The sequence below is a fragment of the Acanthopagrus latus genome, chromosome 9 (assembly GCF_904848185.1).
Source record: "Acanthopagrus latus isolate v.2019 chromosome 9, fAcaLat1.1, whole genome shotgun sequence".
Classification (NCBI taxonomy): Eukaryota; Metazoa; Chordata; class Actinopteri; order Spariformes; family Sparidae; genus Acanthopagrus; species Acanthopagrus latus.
Window position 1 is genome coordinate 681,143 of NC_051047.1, and position 23,500 is coordinate 704,642.

At 39.2% G+C, this 23,500-nt stretch overlaps 3 protein-coding genes across 5 annotated transcripts in view; 2 read left to right on the forward strand and 1 right to left on the reverse strand.

Moving 5' to 3' along the window:
- Positions 1-1,110: 1,110 nt before the first annotated feature.
- Positions 1,111-17,876, reverse strand: LOC119025531. 3 transcript variants are annotated; one of them, XM_037109166.1, is made up of 4 exons: positions 17,859-17,876; positions 4,039-4,189; positions 1,977-2,926; positions 1,111-1,661 (listed from the first exon to the last, which is right to left on the reverse strand). In XM_037109166.1, exons 3-4 carry the CDS (start codon positions 2,808-2,810, stop codon positions 1,335-1,337), a joined length of 1,161 nt encoding a protein of 386 aa, XP_036965061.1. In that variant the 5' UTR covers positions 2,811-2,926; positions 4,039-4,189; positions 17,859-17,876; the 3' UTR covers positions 1,111-1,334. The 3 variants fall into 3 exon arrangements, with proteins under 3 accessions (XP_036965061.1, XP_036965064.1, XP_036965063.1); XM_037109169.1 differs by lacking the exons at positions 4,039-4,189; positions 17,859-17,876 and adding an exon at positions 3,695-3,777; XM_037109168.1 differs by lacking the exons at positions 4,039-4,189; positions 17,859-17,876 and adding an exon at positions 3,519-3,634.
- Positions 4,780-10,857, forward strand: cnga4 (cyclic nucleotide gated channel subunit alpha 4). Its single transcript, XM_037109750.1, is given in 8 exon segments — positions 4,780-5,070; positions 5,509-5,610; positions 5,683-5,789; positions 6,045-6,628; positions 6,730-6,975; positions 7,906-8,071; positions 9,350-10,076; positions 10,812-10,857. Coding segments are annotated over 8 exon segments (2,127 nt in total). The 5' UTR covers positions 4,780-4,921.
- The window catches only part of trappc10 (trafficking protein particle complex 10), a 44,079-nt gene continuing 32,244 nt past the window's right edge, over positions 11,666-23,500 (forward strand). Inside the window, exon 1 of the mRNA XM_037109164.1 lies at positions 11,666-11,842. Within this exon, the coding sequence (XP_036965059.1) occupies positions 11,782-11,842 (61 nt within the window). The 5' untranslated portion in view covers positions 11,666-11,781. The remainder of the gene's footprint in view (positions 11,843-23,500) is intronic.

A 23,500-nucleotide genomic window follows, 5' to 3' on the forward strand; every position in this document is an offset into this window, starting at 1 on the left:
GACTTATATGCAGTACATACAGTATATTCAGCATGTTCTTTAACCTTTAGAGAGAAAATACTCCATCTGTGTTGAAAGCCTAGTTTTGGCAACAAATACTCCAGGATTGAACATCGGTACAGTTTAAAAATAATGCTTTTTTTTATGCTGCATTGTTCATTGGCCAGGGGAGGCTGTACAATTCTATTGTTTGCCATTGCTCATTTTACTTTCAGATCTTGAGGTTTATATATTTGCATAAGGATATAAAAATATGGACATGAAAGCAAGTGTTTTGGGATATACAGATGCTTTTCTGTTGTTTTCTTAGATACTGGATTGTCTAAACACACAATATGTTCCTGCGGTCCATGTAGATTGACCACTATTGTGAAATATGGCTGTTACTGTAAAGTCATCTGTTAAATTTTCATCTTCTTGGATGTTGTGTTTAAAGAACCTGGATTTGTGATAACTCAGAGCCTGGTTGGAGAGCCTGTTACTTGTTAAATGCTCATCATCAGATGCAGAACATGTGATAGAGAAACTGTATGAGATCATCTAAACATATCAAACCTTTTTTCAAACACCAAAGTTGAAACTGTGCGTCACGTTCACTTCTTCAGAATTCTTCTTTTGTGGACTGCTTTCAGCTGAGGACATTGATTTAGATTTATAGTATTGAATAGTAAAATGTTATTGTAACTGTTCAGATGTACTCCTTGTCTTTTTTTTTACCTTTACATTTTTATATTTCTTTAACCCTTGCTGAAAACGTGTTTTAACAGTTTTAAAAGTTGAGCTATACTTGTTATATGCTCAAGGTATGCGTTTATACCATGTTAATGGATTTAATAATGATTTTTACAAACTTTGTTAATAAAAATCTACCTGTTGCACCACATACCAAATGTGTTTTGGTCTTAAGTTTCATATACAATAAGCTTTCTGTACATATGAATAATAAAATCAATTTCATACTTATTTATACTGATCACAAATGTAAGAAAGTCAGCTGGAATTGAAAACAATTGAAAGATCATTACACTGTGCACATGACACTGTAAACTAGACCCTGGATACTCAAACTGGAATACAGCAATATTATGACAAAAGGACATTACAAAAATAATTGCTGGCATTTAATTTGCTTGAATTCAGGATGCATTTACAGTGGAACAAATGTCTTATAAAACGCCACACATACCTTACATGTTACACAGCAATGTTTTCATATTCAATAGAGACACTAGTTCATTGCAATAACTATCAAAATATGTGACTGTAGTCTAGCAGTAGTCAAGAGTATGTGGTTGTATTAACACAAGTTCACTGTGGTTCATTGGTACCATTTCTTAAATACTTTGCAGTATTTCTTCTCTTAACATAATATACAGATCGGCAGCAGCAAGTGCATCTGCTGGAGCATCCCATTCATTTTCTTCCATGAGGAGACAACACAGTTCAAAGACAGTTTCGTCACATGGAAACTGGCCTTTTGGAGTGCACTCTTCCATACACACAGAGACTTCCTCCATGGAAACAGGCTTCAGTCTGTCTACAGCACTGTGCAGCTCTGGGAATGAATACATCACAACAGGCCGAGCTGATGCAACATCACCACTTGTTCTTGGTCGGATTTTGTGTGAGTTCCACGTGTTCACCACTTCATCAAGTTCTTCCTGCAAGGAAAGCGGTACAGTAGATATAGACTATAAATATGTGAAATAGACTTTTACCAAGTAAGTGCTGCTAAAACTGAGGATCAGTTGTGCTGTCTTTAGGGGTCACTTTGTATTGCCAATTTGACAACAATAATATAAACAGTTGATCCCATTGGTGTATTGAACAAAACTGAATGTCATCAAAAAATAAATACAACTACAACAACGAATTTTAAATAGAATAAATTAGAGTAGAGAAGAGGGTACTTGTGACGGTACTCTATTGTATTAGCTTATTCTTCTTTTACTATGTTGGGCGAGGAAGCATTTTACCTGAACAAGATTAAGAAAACAGAACTGGATAAGACTTTTATCCAAAAAATCTCCTGTGAAATGTCCATCATCTTGAAAAGCTTGAAATAAGTTTATCCAGAACTGTGCACTCTGTTTGCGGAGGATACCCCACCAAGCTTCGATACGCTGGTTGGTTGTGCTACTTCCATTAAGGAAACTTTTCTCCCCTGCAAAACTGTCAGTGTGGTTCCTTCGCAAAAACATCTGCATTTCTTCTACACAACCATTTTCTGTGCCCCTGTCTGCACGTATCCTCTCTGGACATCCACCAATACATGAAACTGTTTTCATGAAGTAATATGCAACCACTTTCGTATCATTGTTTGTGGTATATGCCTCCATCCACAAGACATAACGGCTAAAACCGTCTATACAACCATTGATGGCGATGCCGTAGGGTTTTAGTTTGTCGTAGCCATCCATGTGCCAGAGTGCATTTGGCCCTCTGCAGCTGTACTGACGTCTCCTCAAGCGTCGTGCTCTCCTTAATTCCACACCCTGTGGATCAACCAGTTTAATGATTTGCCTTATGGTATCCTGTGAGACAACTAATCCCTGTTGAACTGCACGAAGATGTAGCCACCGATAGCCCTGCATCTGTCCATTTGTCATTATCTCATGTAGGACAAAAGCCAGGACTTCTTCCAAGTCTGACTGGTTCTTCCTTCTGAATAGACCAAGTCTTCTACAAATTCGTTTTAAAGTACGAACACTTATAATAGTATGATTGCTGTGTGCCAAAATTGCAAGTATTTCTTTGTTGCTGAAAGAAAGTCTGAAGTACAGTCTGATGAAATCATCTACATTTGACATTGTAGTCACTGGTTGTCTTAAGATGAAAAATTGAAGAGGGCAGTTCGGTCTCCATAGCGAGGGATGTAATTTGCCAGGGTTGCATCATCCATCAGTGCTATGACGTGGCTGTCAATCTGTACAGTAAAAGAAAGAAAAAACACAATTTTCATTAAAGATCATATTACACTAAAAATACAGAATGTGGATGGAGCATGCATTACATAAGGGGTGGGCAATTTATTTTTACAAGGGCCACATGAGAACTCAGCATTTTGTTGGGTTGAACCAATGATTACTTGAACTTAATATCAATTTTCTCCCATTATAAAACCAGAACATGTTATATTTTGATCAGCTGCTACTGTTTATCAGAATAATAAGGATATTCTGTAAATATTTATACAGTGAACCCTCGAAGAACAAGTCTAATTCATTCATTGTCCCATAATAAATAAAGAAATACCATATTTTTGCAATATACTACATTTTTTGCTTGTACTACTAATACTACTACTGGTCAAATAGGAAAAATACTCCTATCCAAGTAAAAAGCAAAACAGGAAAAACAAGAGAATAATTACATCAGTGTCTCATTTCATTTTTAAATTGTTAATCTTCACAAGTACTTTAGCAGTATGTGAGAAAAATCCAGTCTGTCTCGGGCTTGAACAAAAGACTAGTTCTTGTATTTTTCCTCGTGTTTGGTCACATAGTGGCGATACAAACCTTGAAAACCTTGAACACAGCGACCTGTGCCAGACAAACTAAGCACGCAGCTTTACTTTTGACTTCTGTAAACAAATATTTAACAGTCCATGTCTTGTTGAAAACGCGGCAATCGGTATTAACGTTTCTTTTTATGCCATTAGCTGACACTTTGAGGGGCTGCTGGCCAGCGTCACCTGTAGCATGCGCATCCGTCACGCTTTTCAAAATAAAGGCAACACAGTTGTATTGTGTGCAGGGCAGACACGCTTGTTCCGTTCATGTTCTAATTACCGGGCGGACAGGGACACCGTAAAATGCCCAGAATGCCCCTTTGTCATCCCCATGACAACCAAACCAACCCATCAGATAACGAAACAACTCACCATCACCAAAGCAAAATAAAACGTAACAAACCCTGTGATGCTGTGTACAGAACTCCGTCCACCCTGCATTGCATGCTAGCTAACATGCTGCGGCCTCACTGTTCTAAGAGTGTCGGTTAGCCGACCAAATGAACATATATCTCCTCTTTACTCACCTTTTCCTCTTCCAATAACGCAATGGCCTCTTCTTCAACTCCTCTCTCTCTCAAAAAGGCGGTGAGCTGAGACATTTCGGCATCTGACATCTCTCCTCCTTCTCCACACCACCACCTCTTTGGAGTCCCAGTCCCTGCTTTAACCATAATTCTGAGAAAAAAGTCAGAATTCTAAGTTTAATCTCAGAATTCTGAGAAAAAAGTCAGAATTCTGAGAAAAAAGTCAGAATTCTGAGTTTAATCTCAGAATTCTGAGGAAAAAAGTCAGAATTCTGACTTTTTTCTCAGAATTCTGAGAAAAAAGTCAGAATTCTTAGTTTAATCTCAGAATTCTGAGAAAAATGTCAGAATTCCGAGAAAAAAGTCAGAATTCTGAGTTTAATCTCAGAATTCTGAGAAAAAAGTCAGAATTCTGAGAAAAAAGTCAGAATTCTTACACCCCCCAAAAAATCTTTTTTATTATTTTTTTTTTTTTTCAGTGGCCCTAATCCTCTTCTGTAGTATATCTCTTTTAATTTACAGTATATATAAGTAAATTTATTGAACTTGAGATTTCTCACTAGTTCTGCTTTATACTCCAGTTAGTGTTTTCTAGTAGGCTCTGGGATGAAGGCAGACCACTCTGGTTTTCTAAGGGAAGATGGGATCCCCAGAGGACACATTACATGTGTTGTGGTTTCCTTCCATAGATACCTGCATCACCAGGCAGTGCCCTGGTAGACCTGGGTTGTTGTTATGTGAACCACACAGTACTTCCTGATGCAAGTCAACAAGGTTGTTTTAAAAAATGTTGAAGAAAGTACATCGTGCCTGCAGGATCGAAAAAGAGCAAAGACCACCATCATTTAGAAACATGTCTTAGTCTGAGGCTTCACTTTGGAGGATGGATAAACCAGGTGATCTTGGTATTAGAAGTAATCAGTGGCAGAGACTGCTCTGGTGGCATCAGGGGCAGAAAGCGAACGAAGAAGGAGCAGATGGAGTCAGTGATAAAGGGAAACACATCAGTTTGGATCAGAAGCTAAAAATCAAGTGAGTATTTGATGCTTGGAAGATGTATTTTTCCAAAAAAAGAAAAAACTTCAGACTTCATTACTTCTGATTTTATGAAAAACAGACAAACATCTTGGATGAGAGGATACAATTCTTAAGTCCAGCTAAAAAAGGGAACCAGAAAGCCTTTTCATCCACAAGTTGAGCTGTTTTATCCTTTTTATGTCAAAATGTAAGCATTCAGAATTAATTGATGACAAGTCAAATCATGTTCATCCCATATAAGCTGATGATTTACAACTGCATGGCCTTTGTCTCTCCAAAATGTTAGGTATTTAAGACATTATGTTGTGACATAGTTTGGTATCATTTAGCCATGAATAACAATTGTCTATTACACTAACATCTTCTTGACTGGTCAAGTTGTGAAACCTCATTTTTCCCCTTTTCCTCTCTTCATCATCATTTCCCTCTTAGCTGGAAAGAATGGACAGTTGATCCGGCAGAACAGTTTTATTACGTCTGGATACAGCTCATGATCTTGCCTGTTGTCTACAACTCAGTGATTATCATTTTAAGGTACAAACATGGAATAAAATGAATTAAGTATAGTTATAAGCATATCAGTTTTAATCACTTGTCATTTCTCAGGACGTGCTTCACTAAAATTGCACTGAGCTACTTACCTGTGTGGCTTACACTGGACTATCTGTCAGACCTCATGTATATGGTTGACATGATCATCACTGTTCATACCGGTAAATATTTCTTTTGTTTTAGTTTTTCTATATTTTGATTTGTAAATGTTCATTGAGTCTTTGAGATTGAACTGAAAGCTTCAATCATGTCTTTGCTATGATTACATTTCATTCATGATGTGAAAGCATTATTCGATCTTGCAATTCAGATAGATTTGATACTATACTAATTGCTCCTACCTATACTTTGACAAGGTAATTGTATGAAGTGTACCCCTGGGCTTTTTTTTTTTAAACCTTTTTTTCTCTTTCCAGGCTACTTGGATCAGGGTATCCTAGTCAAGGATCTAACCCAGCTGAAAAAGAACTACCTACACTCAAAGCGTTTCTTAAGGGATCTGGCTTCCCTGATACCCACCGACTTCCTCTACTTTGTTTTTGGCATCCAAACTCCACTGGTGAGGATCAATCGCCTACTGCGTATGCCACGACTCAGTGAGGCCCTGGATCGCATGGAGACGAGAACCTCATACCCAAACACCTTCCGCATCTCTAAGCTGATGATTTACATCTTTGTGTTAATCCACTGGAATGCCTGTCTCTACTTTGCACTGTCTAGCTACATTGGCTTTGGCAGTGATCGTTGGGTCTACCCTAACATCACCAACCCAGAGTTTGCCTCAATGCGTCGTCAGTACTTTTACTGCTTCTGGTTCTCTGCCCAGATTTTCACCACAGTAGGAGACACCCCCCTACCCAAAAGGGAAGAAGAGTACTTGTTTATGATTGCGGACCTACTTATTGCTGTTTTGGTTTTTGCATCAATTGTTGGCAACGTTGGCAATGTCATCACAAGCCTGAGAGACCGTGATAATGTCTTCTTCCCAAACCATGAGCTGGTTAGTTGGAAGACTCTCAGAAAACAGATTTCCCCATGAAAATGTCAGAAACTGAGTGAAAGATACAGTGATGGCTTAGATTCTTCATTTTTCTCTTTCAGGTGAAGGCATACCTGCGTAGCCATCACATCAGCAAGGAGCTTCGACATCGTATTGACAACTGGTACCAGCATCTTCACATCAACAAGAAAATTATGCGAGAGAATGAGATCCTCCAGCAGCTGCCTGTGCACCTGAGGACTGAGATTGCAGTCAGCGTTCACCTCCCCACACTCTCAAAAGTCACCATCTTCCAGAGCTGTGAGAAAAGTCTGCTGGAGGAGCTGGTGCTTAAACTAACACCTCAGGTCAGGGGAAACAGATTGTAGTCAAAGGGTACAGGTGGCTCAAGGCTGGCACTGGGGTGTAGCAATGCACGATAAATCGTAAGGAGTTGATGGTGTTGATGGTGGTGTGTAGCCATGAAGGTACAGGTACATGTAAGAATATTAAAGTATATTAAATATATTAAATTTTAAATATAATCAAGGAGGTCTACTTTGCTTCAATGAGTTGAATGGTTATCAGACTAAAACAACCACAAAACAGTTGATAAAACAGTAAGACAATTTTAGACTTCTACAATTCTGGACATCAATTTTATCTTCCATTGTGGTTGTGATCTAGGGTAGAATCAATTAATGTTAATGTTACATAATTATTTTGGAGATATTTGCAATTCTTTAACAAATATTTGACAGGTAACTCTGCTCAGATTAATTGTGATAGCTGTCATTTAATTCCTCCACATTTATAAGCCTATATTGATACTGACTGAAGTCCTATTTAGGTTCATTTATGTAACTGGAGAGGTTAAGGACTGGAGAAAGAGAAAATCTGACTTCACCATCTTATTCATATGCTGTAGCAGTTTGAGCATAGGGTCATTATTTGCTCAGCCTGAATTAAGAAGATTTCAGCTGATTTGAGAGTGTAGAACCACAACTAAGAGAAGTTCAATGTAGATTAAAAGTTCAGGCATTGAACCTACATTGAACCTCTGTTAGGTGTAGGTCATTATCATTTAAATATTTTTAAATGACGCCTGCGGTGTAGATATACCCAGATTCTTTAGATAAGAACTTAAACTTAAAGCCAACTTGGCAAAATATTATTTAAGATCATGGAGATAGGATTGGACAAGATTAGCTAGTCCCTTCAGAAGCCATGTGGCAGGTTGTGATATAAATAGGAAATGTGTAAGTCTGTAGAGACACCTCATGCCTTTTGCCTTGCAGGTGTTCAGTCCAGGAGAGTTCGTCTGCAGGAAAGGGGATGTAGGCCATGAGATGTACATCATCAGAGAGGGAAAACTTGCAGTTGTTGCAGATGATGGGGTCACAGAGTTTGCTGTGCTGAGTGAAGGGAACTTCTTTGGGGAAATTAGTATTCTCAATATTAAAGGTAAGTAAAGTGTCAACTGCACATGTTCACTGTACTTATGAAGCAAAGCCCCCTAGAATTAAGAACCTACTGTGTAAAAATTGGTCCAGACTGGGATATTTGGTAGGTAGCTCAAATTTAGCTCAACTGACTTTAAATTTAGAAGTGGAGTCAGAAAATGTCCATGGAAAGATCCTTTAGATGAAGCTAATGCTAAAAATGTATCCTCTGAAATTGAACAGTAAGGCTAGAAAGCCGGAAAGTAGTGTACTATACCTTTAAAGTATGATGGAGTATGAAATCAGCAAAAATAACACTGATGCAGTTTAGTCGCACTCCTATAGTTGGCACTCTTTTGCAAAAATATGTGGGACTATCCATGACGTGTGTAGTCCCACAATCAAACAAGACAGTTTTGTGGTTACTGCCTCCAAATTTTGTAATTCAAATCTGGGCTAAAAGCAGTCTGAATTTATCTCTGTGCTGGATGTAGACATCATACAACGATCCAGGTGTAATTGTTAATCATATATATATATATATATATATATATATATATATATATATATATATATATATATATATATATGAATGATTAACAATATCATCAGATATATACAGGGCATTTATCAAACACTTTTGTCCAAAGCGGCTGACAGTAATTTATACACTGATGGTGACCAGCACATCAGGAGCAGTTTGTGGTTCAGTATCTTGCCCAAGGACACTTTGACATGCAAACCACAGGAATCAGACCAGCAACTTTCCGATAACAAGATGCTGTCTCTACCCCTGAGCCACATCTACCCCAACTGGCCAGTACAGACAGCAAACCATTGATTAAACAATATGATAACATCCATTACTCACTGCAAAGCAAGAACACACAAGCAATAATGTTAGAAACCTCAAACTGCACACATTATTCATGCAGCATAGCTTTAAACATTACGACATTAAAAAGTACATCATTAATACCTGTTATATTAATCATAAAAAATGTTGACAGAAAGACTGTAAAAGACTGTAAAATAATACAATCAGACTCAAAACACGTAAACCATGCACTGCAGCATTGAGAAACACAACTGTAATATTTTAATATTTATTATACTGCAGTGCTATTTTTTGACATGTAAAACATAAATATTTCCTTAAAGTTCCTGTAAATTCTGAAATGAGCTTTCATTGGAAAATAGAACATGGTTGGGTAACATCAGATCCTTTGTACTGAAATTCATTTGTTTAAAAAAATAAAAAATCTCAGCAAAGGTTTAAAGAAATCTTGTTTCCTTTTAGGTAACAAATCAGGCAATCGTCGTACTGCCAACATCCGAAGCATTGGCCACTCTGACCTGTTCAGCCTGTCCAAAGAGGACCTAACAGATGTGCTATCTGAGTTTCCTGCAGCCAAAAGTCTCCTGGAGGAGAAAGGCAGACAGATCCTCACGAAGATGGGCATGTTGGAGGAGAATGGGGAGGGAGAGAGGGAGGAAGCAGAGAAAGTTGATACCAAGATTAAAAGGCTGGAAAGCAAGTTGGAAATCCTGCAAACAAAACTTGCTCGACTTATGGTGGAATTAGAGTCCAGCAACAGCAAGATGCAGGCCAGGGTGGAGCAGCTGGAGTCGGAGGTGGCAGCACTGTCTCAGCTGCTAGAATGTGGGGAAGAAGGAAAAAGAGCACAGGGAAGAGGTGAGGGGGTGGGAGGAGAGGTTGGATGGGAGCGAGAAGAGGCAGAAGGAGAGGAGGAAGACTGCTTAGATGCAAAGGTACAAAAACAGAGACAGAGAGAAGATAGTAATGATGTGACCAAAGAAGGAGCTGGAGAGAGCACTAAAAGTACAAAAGAGAATGTTGAAAGGATGGTAGAGGGAGATAAACCTGGACTGAAAGATGCAGATGGTCGGGAAAAGAAAAGAAATGAGGGAGAGAAAAAAGAGAAAGGAGATGACAGACTATGAAAAGGAGATAGAGCTGAGAATGAACCTGAAGATAAGAAGGAAGGGAAAAGGGAAGGGAGAGAGTCTGGAGAGGGGAGAGGGAGAGCTGAAGAAGACTCAGAAAAAGGGAAGATGGAACAGAAAGACGAAGGGCTGAAAAAAAAAAAAACTAAAAAGGAGAATGATGTTCCAACAATCCTACAGTGTATCTGGTCGGCGCTTGTCTGTAATTTAATATTCACATGACTGAAATCCTCAACAACCCATTGACATACTTTCTGCAATACATCTTTGTACCCCTGGATGGCAGCATTGTGCCCCCACCATAGATTGATGAGACTCGTGAAAAGAACAAGGTGCTGAAATGACACAATAGACATATTTAAATTTTTCATTTATTTACACCTTTTGATGTCAATTTGATAATGTAATTTAAAGACATTTCTGTAGGTTGAATTCTGGCAAATTGACTGCTTTTTGAATTAATTTAATTTCAATATTCATTTTACATGGTGGTTGTATCATATATGAATATTTTAAGGGAATTCTCCTTATTGAAGTTTGAGAGTGCTAATTCTCTCAAGAATCTCAAGACTCAGCGTGATTAATCAGATCTCTTTAATTCACGCTGCATAGAGAGAATAATCACCTTGAGTCTTTTTTGGGCTTAAAAAACATCTTACAGTATATTTTATTTCGTAAGAGCAGATGGAAATATGTTAATAAAACATTGAATAAGCAGTATTTTGTGATAATATTCATCAATGTTTTTTAATGGTAAAATGGTCTTCGATGTTTCCCCCGTGTTTCACTCCCAGAGTGGAAAACATTTACAGCAGCACACAGCTGTTGACTGAAAACTAGGGCTACTACTACTACTGAAGTTACTAGGGCTTAAGCTCTTACTGGGGCAGTGACAAATTACAATTGAATTCTAGGACATTACAGCTATGAATATTATATTGTTTATCTATATCAGTCTAAATTTGTCAGTCATTTATTTTCTTTTAAATGTAATGTTTATTATATAATTTCTTGTACACTGAGAGCAAAGTAAACAGTCAGATTCCTGGTTTGTGTACCCATACTTGGTCAATAAAGCTGATTCCGATTGTAATCCCGATTCTGATTCTAATCATTTAGTTTTATTGAAACAGTATTTAATGTGCAAAGAAATACAATGCAATTATGTTTACAGATATCAGGATTTTGTGATCAGTCCCCTAACACAGTTGCCAGAATTACCAGTATGTTTTCAGACATTCTTATGTCTATCTTACATTTACATATCTTAGTCCCTCAAACATAATTAGATGAGGTCATATCATGTTACACCAGTATGAACATTTCTGTTGCTGTTTTACTTTACATACATGTTGCAGGTGAAATCTGAATGTAACACTGCCAGGAGATATTCTTCTGTACGATGACTACTTTTACTTTTGGTAGTAGGCTACAAATGACTTATTATACTTTTGAGATACTTAAGTAAAAAAATGGAAAACTGGACATACAGTTGAATCTGGGTATTTTCACTTAAGTAGGAGTAACGGTTCTGAACACTTCCTATAACTGTAAGAAACACCACCAGCTTACTTTTACCTCTTATTCGCCTGTAACGTGTCATAAAAAACCCAGGTTGGCCCTTTAATGACGCACAGTTTACGTATTTCCCGGAAGTGCAGCGGGGACACAGGCCCCATCGATACAACACAATTGCATACTTAAGCACTTACTAAGAAACCTCTGCTTGTATGTCATTTTCATGGAGTACTACTGCTAACACATATGGAGTGTCAAGAGGAAAAGCCTATTATCTACACTATGGAAAACAAGCCGATTGTGACATGTGAGTGGTTCTTAAAATGAGACGTTCTTATGTTTTTTGGTCTTGACAGTTAGCAAGCTAGCCATTTTTATTAGCTCGTTTGAGCTAAGCTAGCTGATTAATTAATATTAACAAGCGTTGAGACGCTGAGTGTGTGTGTGTGTGAGGCGATTGATGGTTGAATTGCTTCTTGACAAGACTATAATATTCTCATACTTGGATTCTGTCATGATGTCGGTCCTGAATGTTATCGTGAAAACGGTATCTCTTTCAGTTAGCTGGTACAATGATTTAAAGGCCTAATGTTGGCTAACGTTAACGATGAGACGTCACGGCTAAGTGCAGCAGTTGTGGTAAGGATATCACCTTGTTCCCTATACGACGGACACAACTAACTCTGTTGGCACTTCAGACAGCCGGTACATGATGAATCGGGCTCGGGGTCAGTTTGCCATTCATAAATCCCATAGAATTTTCGAAGGCTTCTGGAGAGGTTATTTTAAGAGCCGGCTCTGGCAGTGGCGAGCTCCTGCTCCATTTTTAGGACAGAGTGATCCGAAGATGCCCCATGACCGGGGTGGACAGAGGCACCGTGAAGTCGGAGTATATAGGTAATGATAATGATGATAATGATGATGATGATAAATAACAAATCTCGCTGGCAGATAACCAGCGAGGTTTGTTAATTGAATCAAAAAATTAAGTTGCATGTTATTCCAAGTGGGATCCTGGGTTTCCCTACGGGTTATCTGGCTTCCCAACTTGAGTGTATGCTTCTGAAATAATAATAATCTTGTTACATGTGTGACATTTGTATTGATGATTAGATTCAGAAATATGCATCACTTACAAGTTATGTAACAAACATGTGCGATTCACAGGGTTAATTACATGGTCCCCAAGGAGTGCAACCAGTGATGCTGAATTTCAGCCTATTTTTCTAAATCCGACATCATCTGACTTTCTCCTGTTGCTCAAGCAAAAATAAAAAAATTGTAATCTGCTACATTGTGGAGGAAATTGATTTTTTTTTAAAAAAAAACAAACAAAAAAAACAAGTATACAGAGTCTTTTTTGATATAATGAACACGATGGATCAACGTTTTATTGAATTAATAAGGTTTCTTTTTGTGAAGATTTTTCAAACAGTGACCTTTTTCTGAGTCCAGCATAATTATTGATGTAAATTAAGCTATTAAATGAGAGATGCAAACCGGGGCTCCTGTAAAAAGGGGTACTTGCATGTCAGAATATGCTAATTCTGATATTGGGAAGTTCTTTGCGAAATCCAACAGTTTAATACTGGCACATATGAGACAACATGTACACCAATACAGATGCATCTGTGATAGGCCAATATCGACTTTGGACTTTATTGTAAGGTTAACTGTATACGTCACCAGTTGCCTCAAGTTTGATGCAAAAAACACCAGTCTGTCAGAGTTCTATGAGGAAGGTTACAGATGTCAGTTGTGAGTATGGGCAACTCTCTGCACAGTCTGGTTTTACTGGGGATGAGCAGTGTTGTTTATTTACTTGTTTCTTAGGTTGAGTCACACAGTCGCAGACTAGGGCTGCCACTTTTTCAAAAAATCAAGTTGAAGAATTTGAAGCGACAACACCACACAACATTAGCCTCCAGTTCCATCATGAGATTCCGAAACAATACCAATGGGTCGCATATCCTTGCATATAAATCCTGCTATCTTGTCAGTGATGGCATTTTTATGAGCTGCTGGCAGCGGCCTGCTGAAGTTGAGTGTGCTGAGTGCAGTCAGACGAGGTTGTACACTCACCTAGCTTACGAGGTGCTTTGGTGTCGTGATTGTCTGCTCAGGACGGCTTTGCCCACTAGTGTTCTTCATGTTTGTAGCAAACAGCATAATATTACTAGCTGAATTGATAGGTCAAGGGTCAATATGGCGTGCAATAGATCAAGCTGATAGTGAAGTTTTAGAACGCCCTCTGTTGGATCACAAGGCAAACTACTTCAAACAGTCTGTTGCCCTTATTTGTTGTGTACAATTTGAATTCGAACAGGTCATTACATTCGCATAAGAACTCCCCCCCCCACTTTCGAACGAATATTCAAATTTCGAATAAAAAGTGATAGCCCTATCACAGACGTCAAACAAATGTTTACTTTGCAGGGTTGTATTTGATAGCAGGTGTGAGCATCAGAGTTCAGGTTTGTTTTCAAATATACAGAGCGATGAGACCCCTGGAAAGATTATTGAGATACACTTACAAGCACAGTAACTAAATGTGTGTATTGCTTGCTTGATCAATTCAATCTTCAGTTTAATTTATGGCATATGATGCACTAGTTAAATGGGAAAACTCCACATCAAGTGAAGTGTTGAATCTGTTGACAGTGAGCAGCAAGGCTAATTGATTTACAATGAAGTCAGACTGTCAGCACAGGGAGAATTGTTGGCCCTACTCCAGCACACTGGGATTCAAGTAAAGCTTACTGTGAGGTTCAAGTACTGTTGTTTGTCTTGCAGGATGTTTAGACTGTTTAGATTAACACTTATTTAAACAGTGTAGGACTAGTAGTTCTGTGTAACCTCTGGAGGTGTTTTATATATGGTTCGTTAGATGTTCCAGTTCCAGTCTAGTTCCAGTTCAGCTGTCTCATCTCTCTATGAAAGCAAGGAATCTCTGTCTGTCTGTGTGTGTCTGTCTGTCTGTGTATGTGTGCCTCAAATATGTCTGCAGATCAGGATCAGACTGATCTGAGAGTTTCAACATGGCAGCTGCATGGTTCAAGGGTGTGCAACATCGCATTTGTTTGGACTACAATGATACTGTTAGTAAATCATTCCATAAATGCTTTACAAATTGTGCTAGCATTGTCAACCATAGCCACCATAGTCACGGGTGCACCATAGCCAATCACTGCAGAGCTCACTTCCACGACATACCTTAAGAAATAAGTGGATTTATACCTGCAGCAGCGCGAGCTGGACCGGGATTTTGCTGGCAGTTTGTTTCCGTTCTGTGCATCTAAACTGACTGTTGTGGATTAATGAGACTAATCGAGTCCGGACCGAGTCTGTTCCGGTCTGAGGAGATCCGGATACATGAGGACAACAAAGTGGAATCGGAATCTGTGGATGTTCGTGTATAGCTAGTTGCTAGCCCACCTCCCGAGTCGACGGCCGGGCGCACCAGCATGTCCAAAACCGTACTTAGGGTAAATAATGTCCGCCACACTTTTTCACAAACATTGCCGTCATGTTTGCTTTGTGTCTGGTGCAGGAAGAAACTGTAAAGACGGGCTTTTGTCACGAAAGTGTCCGCAAGCAGCAAGTTTGGTTGCTGAGGAATGGGGGAAGTTGTGTGAGGGATGCTGGTGGTGATACAGACAGCGACAGAGATGGCAAGGTTTGAGAGTTGAGAGATTTGTGACATATAGCGTGTTTGGAGTGTATAGTTAGTATGTTGTATAGTGTTTAGTGTAGTGTGTATTGTCCTCAAGAGATAAGGAGGAGACTGCTGAATGTGGAACAGGCAGGAATGAGCTGAGGAGCCCAGAGTCTGAGGCATTGCCAGCATTTAAATGTAAATAGTTACATATAACTTTGTAAATTTCAAAAACTTCTGCACAAATTTAGCAAACAACATGCAGTTGGTTCATGAAAGGAGAACTTCGGTCAATTTAATCATGCAGCTTCATTGCTCAAGCTACCCTTGACTTGCCAGTACAGAATACGCAAACACATTTGGTCTAACCATTACAGGGCTCCGTGAACGGAGAGTTAGCATTGACAGCTAACAGCATGGGGTCAGAACTTTACACTGTGTTTTAAGCTTCTTAACATGCTCCAAATCTCACCCCAAAAGTTATGCAACATCAGCAGACACCTTACAACACAGCACTGTAGCGTGTATGCCTCAAAATGAATAAAAAATAAGTTAAAACAGTGCATTTGTGCAAGGAGCTACATACCGGTTTGTTGACATCTGTATCTTCCGGTAGCTAGACAAACTACCGTAGTCAATCCGTCGAGCGTGCGCTTACTCCCTCTTGAATTTTGCTGACAGAAACGTATTCCAGCATTTTCATTGTTCTGTTCATAATGTACATGTCCATGTTACAGCCTGTCATGAGCCATGGGCCCTACAATAGCCTGTTAAGCACATGCTCGACGGATTGACAAAGTCGGCAATGATACCAAATGTTTGATTCCTCGAAATATGTGCTGGGACCCTGTTCTAATGTTGCTGAATTTTGGTGCTGTTCTGAGCATTATTTGTGGCTTTTTGATGGCGATTTATAATTGGACCCATTTACTACTGATATTACACCGGAATATCCCTTCAACTTGTTCTGCTGCTGCTGAACCCATGGGCTCCTGTAGTTCATTGTGGGCTCCACCCTCCCCCTGCATTTACTCTCCACAGAGAGACAAGCAAAACAACATGGCAGCAAGCCAAGAGCTCGTTCCTAAAAAGGCACTGTCTCGTCACTAGTTTGGTTCTGTAGCATCAGACGTTGACAGTGGTCCATCACAAGGCCATTTTCCAAACATTTGTAATGTACTGTACACATGCATGTATGTGAAATCTTCAAACAAAGATATTTTAGTGTTTTTAAACTTAAGTTAATAGGGCGACAACCTTAAAAATGTCATTTGGGGCGACCGTAATTTATCTAAAAAGTAATAGATTTCCTTACCATAACTTATATTTTAATAAGTATCAGTAATTGAATTAACTGTTTAAGAAAGATAGACTCATGTGTCCTTTCATTTTTTGTAAACCTTTTTTAAATAAATTTTATCTATAATGGCAGTGTCTCCCTCATAAAGCCGTTACATGTACATTTTCTACTCTAGAATTCATAAAACTTATTTAAAATGTGTACAGATAGTATCCATGTATACATGCCATACCAATGATTAATATTTGATCCAAAACTGATAGACATTAAATTTTTAATTTAGTACAGAATTGCCAATCGTTGGTTACCCCACATGACAGGTGGTCGCCCCAAATGATGAGAAACAGCAGGCAGTGAAGGCTATTCAATAATTTACAGAGTTGAGACAAATTTGTAAAAATTGATTCAAGAATCAGCTAATAACTATTTTCATTTCATTTTCATTTGACACATAAACATCATAACATTAGCATTTTCCTTACTATTTCATTAAACACTTGAACATAACAACATTAGCATTTTCCTAACTACAGACACATTGTATGGCCAGGGATACTCAAATACAAATCTTGAAGGGCCACAAAAATTTTTTCAATGACTCAAAGGTCCATGTATTGAGGTCAGTCAGGCCACATGCAATAATACTGTAATATTTAAAACAAAATGTATTTTGTTGTTTTGAATGAAAAAGACAAACTAAAATAAAATGTCACTTCCGTTTAAACATAAATCAAAATACACAGTTGAATATTTCCTCTTTTTGTTTGCCTTCAAACATTGTGTCCATCACTACAGTCATGCATTATTTTATTTCATCGTGTCATAGATGTGACAGGAATCCTGCTTGCAGCTTGATATGACAATTTCAGTGCATTTGTCTTGCTGCAGGGTCTGCATTGATCTGCTGCCTGTAGCAAGCAGTCTTGTTAGTGGGCCACCTAGAAAAAAAGTTATGTTATTTGAAATTTAAAAAAAAATATATATTTCTATATAAAAATATAGAAAGAGTTATGTTAAAACAAATAACTAAATGTATATCATGAAAGAAAACATAAGCATACAGAAACTACAAATACAGGATATGTATTATTTGTCATTAAACTGTCGGCGGTGGTTGCCCCACATGACGCTCGGTTGCCCTACATGATGTTTTCAAGTTTAATCAAATATAACAGGCTAACGGTTAGCTATAGGATCCAAGCTAGCTACTTCTCACCACATATCACTAACAAATTTACCTTAGATTTGCGAATAAAACTCATTATTCACAGTTTTAAGGTGGTCGCCCCACATGATAACCAAATGTGACGTATACATTGCCGCAGTTAAAAAGAGGATTTATTTGTAAAGATAAGAGAGACTACTGACCTGCAAGTTGACTCTCTGGGACCCTCATGGTGTGGCTGGCTGATGCAACATCCTCCTTGAGATGACTGTCAAAATAAAAGTCCCATAATTGCATTTTCTTGATGGTCGCCCCAGATGATATTTCAGACAATGAATATATTCGGACAAGATTTGTTTGTGTATCATGATTGAAATGTGTGTACAAATGCTTCATAACTTTGTCAATAAATGGAAAACAAGTTTGAAATTATGCCAGATAGGGCAAGGATTATATTTAAATTGTTTTAATGTGATTTAAAACCAGTTGTCCAAACAGAAGTCAAGGCGGGACAGTCGCCCCACATGATATTTTCACACTTCAGATGGCAGAAAATGACCAATAACCAACATGAGTGCGCACATGTATAAGGGAGGTATTAGACATACATGTTACATTTTTATTCATTTTAATGTTTATTATTAGGTAAAAAGTTCCATCGGACAGAAAAAGCAAGTCTTTGACTTTGACCCAAAAACCTATGCATTTATGTTTTTGATGTGTGGAGTAAAACTGAGCTCGGAGTCAAAAATCACACCCAGATTTGTTACTGATTGTGATGGTTTAAAATCCTTTAACTTTGATAAAAGTTGCTCTTTCTGGCCTTTAGGACCAATGACTAATACCTCTGTTTTGCCCTGGTTGAGCTGTAGGAAATTTGCTGCCATGATTGTATTGATGTCTAAAATGCTGTTAAAAAGGACATTAGGGGGTGCCGCTTAGCTCGGTTGGTAGCGCGCACGACCCATGTGCTGAGGCTCTGTAGCGGACCCGGGCTCGACTCCTGGCCCAGGTCCCTTTGCTGCATGTCCCTCCTTTTCTCTTACCCTGCTTCCTGTCACACTCTTCAAGTTGTACTGTCAATAAAGCCAAAAAGGCCAGTAAAATACTTAAAAAAAAAAAAAAAAACAAAAAAACATAAAAAAAGGACATTAATAGGCCCTGTGTCATCAAGAGACATGGCCATGAACAGTTGCATATCATCAGCATAACTATGAAAGCTGATGCCGTGCCTCCTGATGACATCCCCAAGGGGAAGCATGTAAAGATTGAAAAGAGTTGGACCTAAAATTGACCCTTGGGGAGCCCCACACTTTATTTTGTGGGATCTTGAGGAACATGTATCTATACTTAGAAAGAAGTGTCGATCTGTGAGGTAAGAGACGAACCAGTTAAGAACAGTACCAGAGAGGCCGACCAGATTCCTCAATCTATTTAATAAAATGTGATGGTCTACTGTATCGAAGGCAGCGGTTAGTACCAAGACTGTGAGTTTATGGTCATCTAAATTGCACCTGATGTTGTTTAAAATCTTTAAAGGGCTGTCTCTGTACTGTGGTTTGTCCTAAAACCAGACTAATACTTCTCTAAAATGGTGTTTGCGCTTAAAAAGTCAGATTTTTCCATAATTTACTTAAAAATAATAAGTTGGATACAGGCCGCTAATTATTAAAGATGTTGGGATCTAGGTTGCTCTTCTTCAGAAGGGGCTTCACCACCGCCGTTTTAAAGGAGGCGGGGAAGACACCCATCTGAAGAGAGCAATTCACCATGTATAAAAGCTGATTATCAAAGAATCCACAAAGTGTTTTAAAGACGGTGTGGGAATTGGGTCTAATAGGCAGGTTGTGGGCCTTACTTGGGAGAAAACTTGACCAAGTTTCCTCGCATCAACCAGGTCAAAACTCTCCGGTGTTTCCTAAAATCAATGATCGGGTGTGTCAACATTTAAAATCTGTTAAGGTAAAAGACTTGATCTGATGTCATTGATTTTGCTTCTGAAGTGGTCTGCAAAGTCCTTGCAAAGGGCATCAGTTGGTGTTTTGGAGAATCTGTTAAAATTTGTGTTTGTTGAATGTTGAATTTTTGGTTGTTTTAATGTTTGTTGATGAGTTTTTGGAAGTGGGAGATTCTTGCCTGTTTCTTGCCTAGTTTCATAGTGAACTGCTAACTTTACTCTCAGCACTCCTGCAGTTTCTATTCAGTTTTTTAATTTCCGTATTTCTCCATGCGGGTGTAGGTCTGGTTGTTTTTCAAAGGTTTCTTTCTTTCTTTTATTTTATTTTAATTTATTTATTTATATTTTTTTTTCTTCGGACAAAATGATTGCATTTTTCACTGCCTGGACATACCCCAAAATTCACCAAACTTGAAATATAAGTCACACCTGGCGAAAAATGTTATAATCTGTTGTCGTCCTGAATTTCCACCACTAGGTGGCGCTGTTATTAAGGAAAGTGCGTTTTGGCTAATAACTCCGATATACATTGTCGCACATTCAAAAACCTTATATCCACGCATTCAGTGAATTGTGCTGAGTCTCGTGGTATAGGCCCCGCCCCTTCCCCCCCCCTTCCATTTTTTTTCACTACGTCGCAAAATGACAAAAACCTACTTTTTCGAACTCCTCCCAGGTGATTTCACCGATTTGCACAAAACTTGGGACACAGCATCTGTGGACCCTCCTGACAAAAAGTCATTAAAAGAATTTCAATAGACCAAACAATACTCAACATATTAAATAACAACTTCCTGCAGATTTCCTCCCAAACAGGAAGTGTTGGATATCTCCACAATGGTGTGTCCAAATGACATGAAACTTAAGAGAATACTTTGACATGAGTTCCTGAGGATGTGGCCAAAAGTTTAGGCGATGACCACAAGGTGGCGCTCTTTAAATTCAAACAGTTTATATCTCCACATCGGTTGGGCAGATTGACACAAAACTTGCTATAATCATTGCCACTGCCTTCTTGAGGATACCTGTCAAAGGACTTATCAATCGGCCACTAGGTGGCGCTCTGATGCCAGTTTAAAATTATATTTGGCCCTGTGCCCACACCAGCAGGTGGCGCTATTTTCCATGTGGAAGCCTTTTTGGCCCATAACTCACACATAATGTGTCACACATTGTTAAACCTTATGTCTACATGTTCCCTCAATTCAGCTGAATTATTTGGTGTAGGCCACGCCCACTTTTGAGCTAACTTTCCATTCGCAAAATTGCGACAAATGCAAAACCTACTTTTTCGAACTTCTCCTAGGCAATTTGACCAGTTTGCACTAAACTTTGCATGAAGCATCTATGGACCCACCTGACAAAAAGTTATCAAAAGAATTTTGATAGTCCATAAAACGCCGAAATTTAAAACAACAAATTCCTGCATATTGTGTTGAAAGCAGACAATCTTGCACATCTTAACAAAATACTGTCTGATTATGACGTAAATGTTCATAATTGTGTTCCATGGACTGATGAGTCTTTGTGCAAAATTTGGTGCAAATTGGCCAATAGGTGGCGATCTGGTTGCAGTCTAATTAGTTTGAATGGAAAGTAAATGGTAAAATCTTAAAATCTTCTTCAAAACTCACCCATGTCCAACCTCTTCTTGTGCTTCATGCTTTGAACTACAGATACCATTCCACCTTTTAAAGAGTCAGAAGACCTTGAATTGTTGGGCATGTATTCAGTTTTTAAAAATCTTTTACGGTTTTCAAATCATCACAGGATTTTTAGGCCTTCTTCTGATTTTGTAATGGGTGTGTATTGCGTGAGCTAGAGGGCGTGACATCATCGCTAGAGTGTAGAGCAGCTGGAAGAACTGGATCTTGATTTGGATCCCACATCTTTTACTTCACATAGACACTATATACAGTACATAGAAATGTAGGGCATCTTGTTGGCTTTCAGCTGATGGTCCTATTTCAGATGTAGGACTTACACTTTTGGCTGTAGAGGTCCTAGAGCAACAAGCACTCCAGCAGCTCCCCCGTAAGGCGCAAAGTTAATTTTGAGCCTAGGTTTCTGGAGGAGAGCAGACAGTACTTGTTTTGTCTCTCGCTCTGCCACTGTCATTTTTCACTCTCCAGAAATAAAAAATGACATCACATATTTGACCAATGTCTCCTGTTACTCAATATATAAATATTTTGGTGATAACCATGACATTTTTTTCGAAACTGTTCACCTTTTAAAGCTCTTTGAGCACTCTTACTTTTTAGCTTTCATCATGCAACACACCCCATTAGTTAATCACTTCTTCTCTGATCTGGCTTGATTCTCTGGATTTTTTTCAAGATCTCCCAAGAGAACCAGTGTGCTTGATAGTGTGGTGGCACACAGACTCCCAGGAGCAAGCACAGTAAGATGGAACTTCCATTGCTGTGCTGTGAACACTGTGTTTGAGCACGAATGTGACATCATCCAGTATCTTGAAATCATCAGGGGAGTTTTAGCCTACCACTCTGCGGGATGCTTGAGGGTTTGTGCGGCTACTGGATGATGATACTTTTCTTCAGCCAGCTCGAGAAGTGGACCATCAACTCAGTCTTTGTCCGGGTGGTAATGTAGCAGTACATGCACTTTTTCTGACCTCAGCATACATTATTTAATATGAGCGGGAGCAGGCCACCAAATTATAAAGGACCAGCTTCTTCATCGCAAGGCGTTGCGTGTAGAAGCCCTGATGGCAGCATGCCCTAAGGTGCGTGGACTGCGAGGGCCCGTTCAACGCTGCTTGCAGCTTTAATTTTAATTGTTTTTATTAAAAGTGGAGCTTTTGACTTTATTTTATGGTTAAAACTGGCCACAATAAAATCACATGGTGCTGGTAAAATTGTGACATGTTTAAAATCTAGGAAATGTAGAAGGTTTGAAAATTCTCTCTACAGTGGATCTGAGGAATTATGTCATGTCATTGTCCATAACCGCCTATCCCTTTCCAAGGGGTCGCGGTGTGTTGCTGTTGGAGCCAATCCCAGCCTTGTCTCAGGGCAAGGGCAGGGTACTCCCTGGACAAGTTGCCAGCTCATCACAGGGCCCCCTTACTGATGAGCAATGTGGGGTTCAGTATCTTGCTCAAGGACACTTCAACGTGCAGCTCAGTGCTGCCTGGAGCTGGGATTTGAACCGGTGACCTTCTGATCACTAGTCAACCTGCTCTACCCGCTGAGCAACAGCTGCCCCACATCTGAGGAATTATCCAGAGAATACTGTCAAAGTTGTTGTCTAAAATTACATCATTTATGATAAAGGATTTGTTTAAAAGAGAGCAGACGTTCAGCACAGCCATTTTAACATATTTTCAAAGGAATATTAAAAACACAGGTTGGTTTAACAACAGTCCTGGGTCTAATTTGTCTGTGAAATTCTGGTTTTGATTGTGTGGATGTTGTTCTGTGCCTCAACGGCGACTGGTCAGGGGGCGTGTATAGTGTAGGAAGGGGAGGGTGAAGGTGAGTGAGGGGCAGAGGGTCTGTGTGCATGTGGATCAACAGTGAGTCAGGAAAATTGCAAAATTGTCAAGGAACAGGATACTTTTTGTCAGGTAGCAGCCCTTCAGCCACAGGTGCAGCTGACAAAGGGGGCTGGTGGTGACACCACCATACCGAGGTGGGGGAAGCGGGCTGGCAATAATTAGCTGCTTCCCTGTGTCCAGCAGGCGATCCACAAGGGAGACGAAATCCTTGAGTACCTTGAACTGTTTATATTTGAGGTTATTGATGCTGGCCTCCACGCTGGTCCTGGAGGCCGAGTTGTGCTGTGCACTCAGCTGGAGGGCAGAGGATGCCACCTCCTTGACGTGGGCTCCTGGGTGGCAGAAGGTCTGGCTAGCGCGCGCTGCCA

Excerpts from the sequence above, each read along its gene's own strand:
- LOC119025531 (XM_037109166.1), bottom strand. The coding sequence starts at position 2,810 with ATGTCAAATGTAGATGATTTCATCAGACTGTACTTCAGACTTTCTTTC. Across the intron at positions 1,662-1,976 it reads GTTTTCTTAATCTTGTTCAG|GAAGAACTTGATGAAGTGGT; the intron begins GTAAAATGCTTC and ends CTTTCCTTGCAG.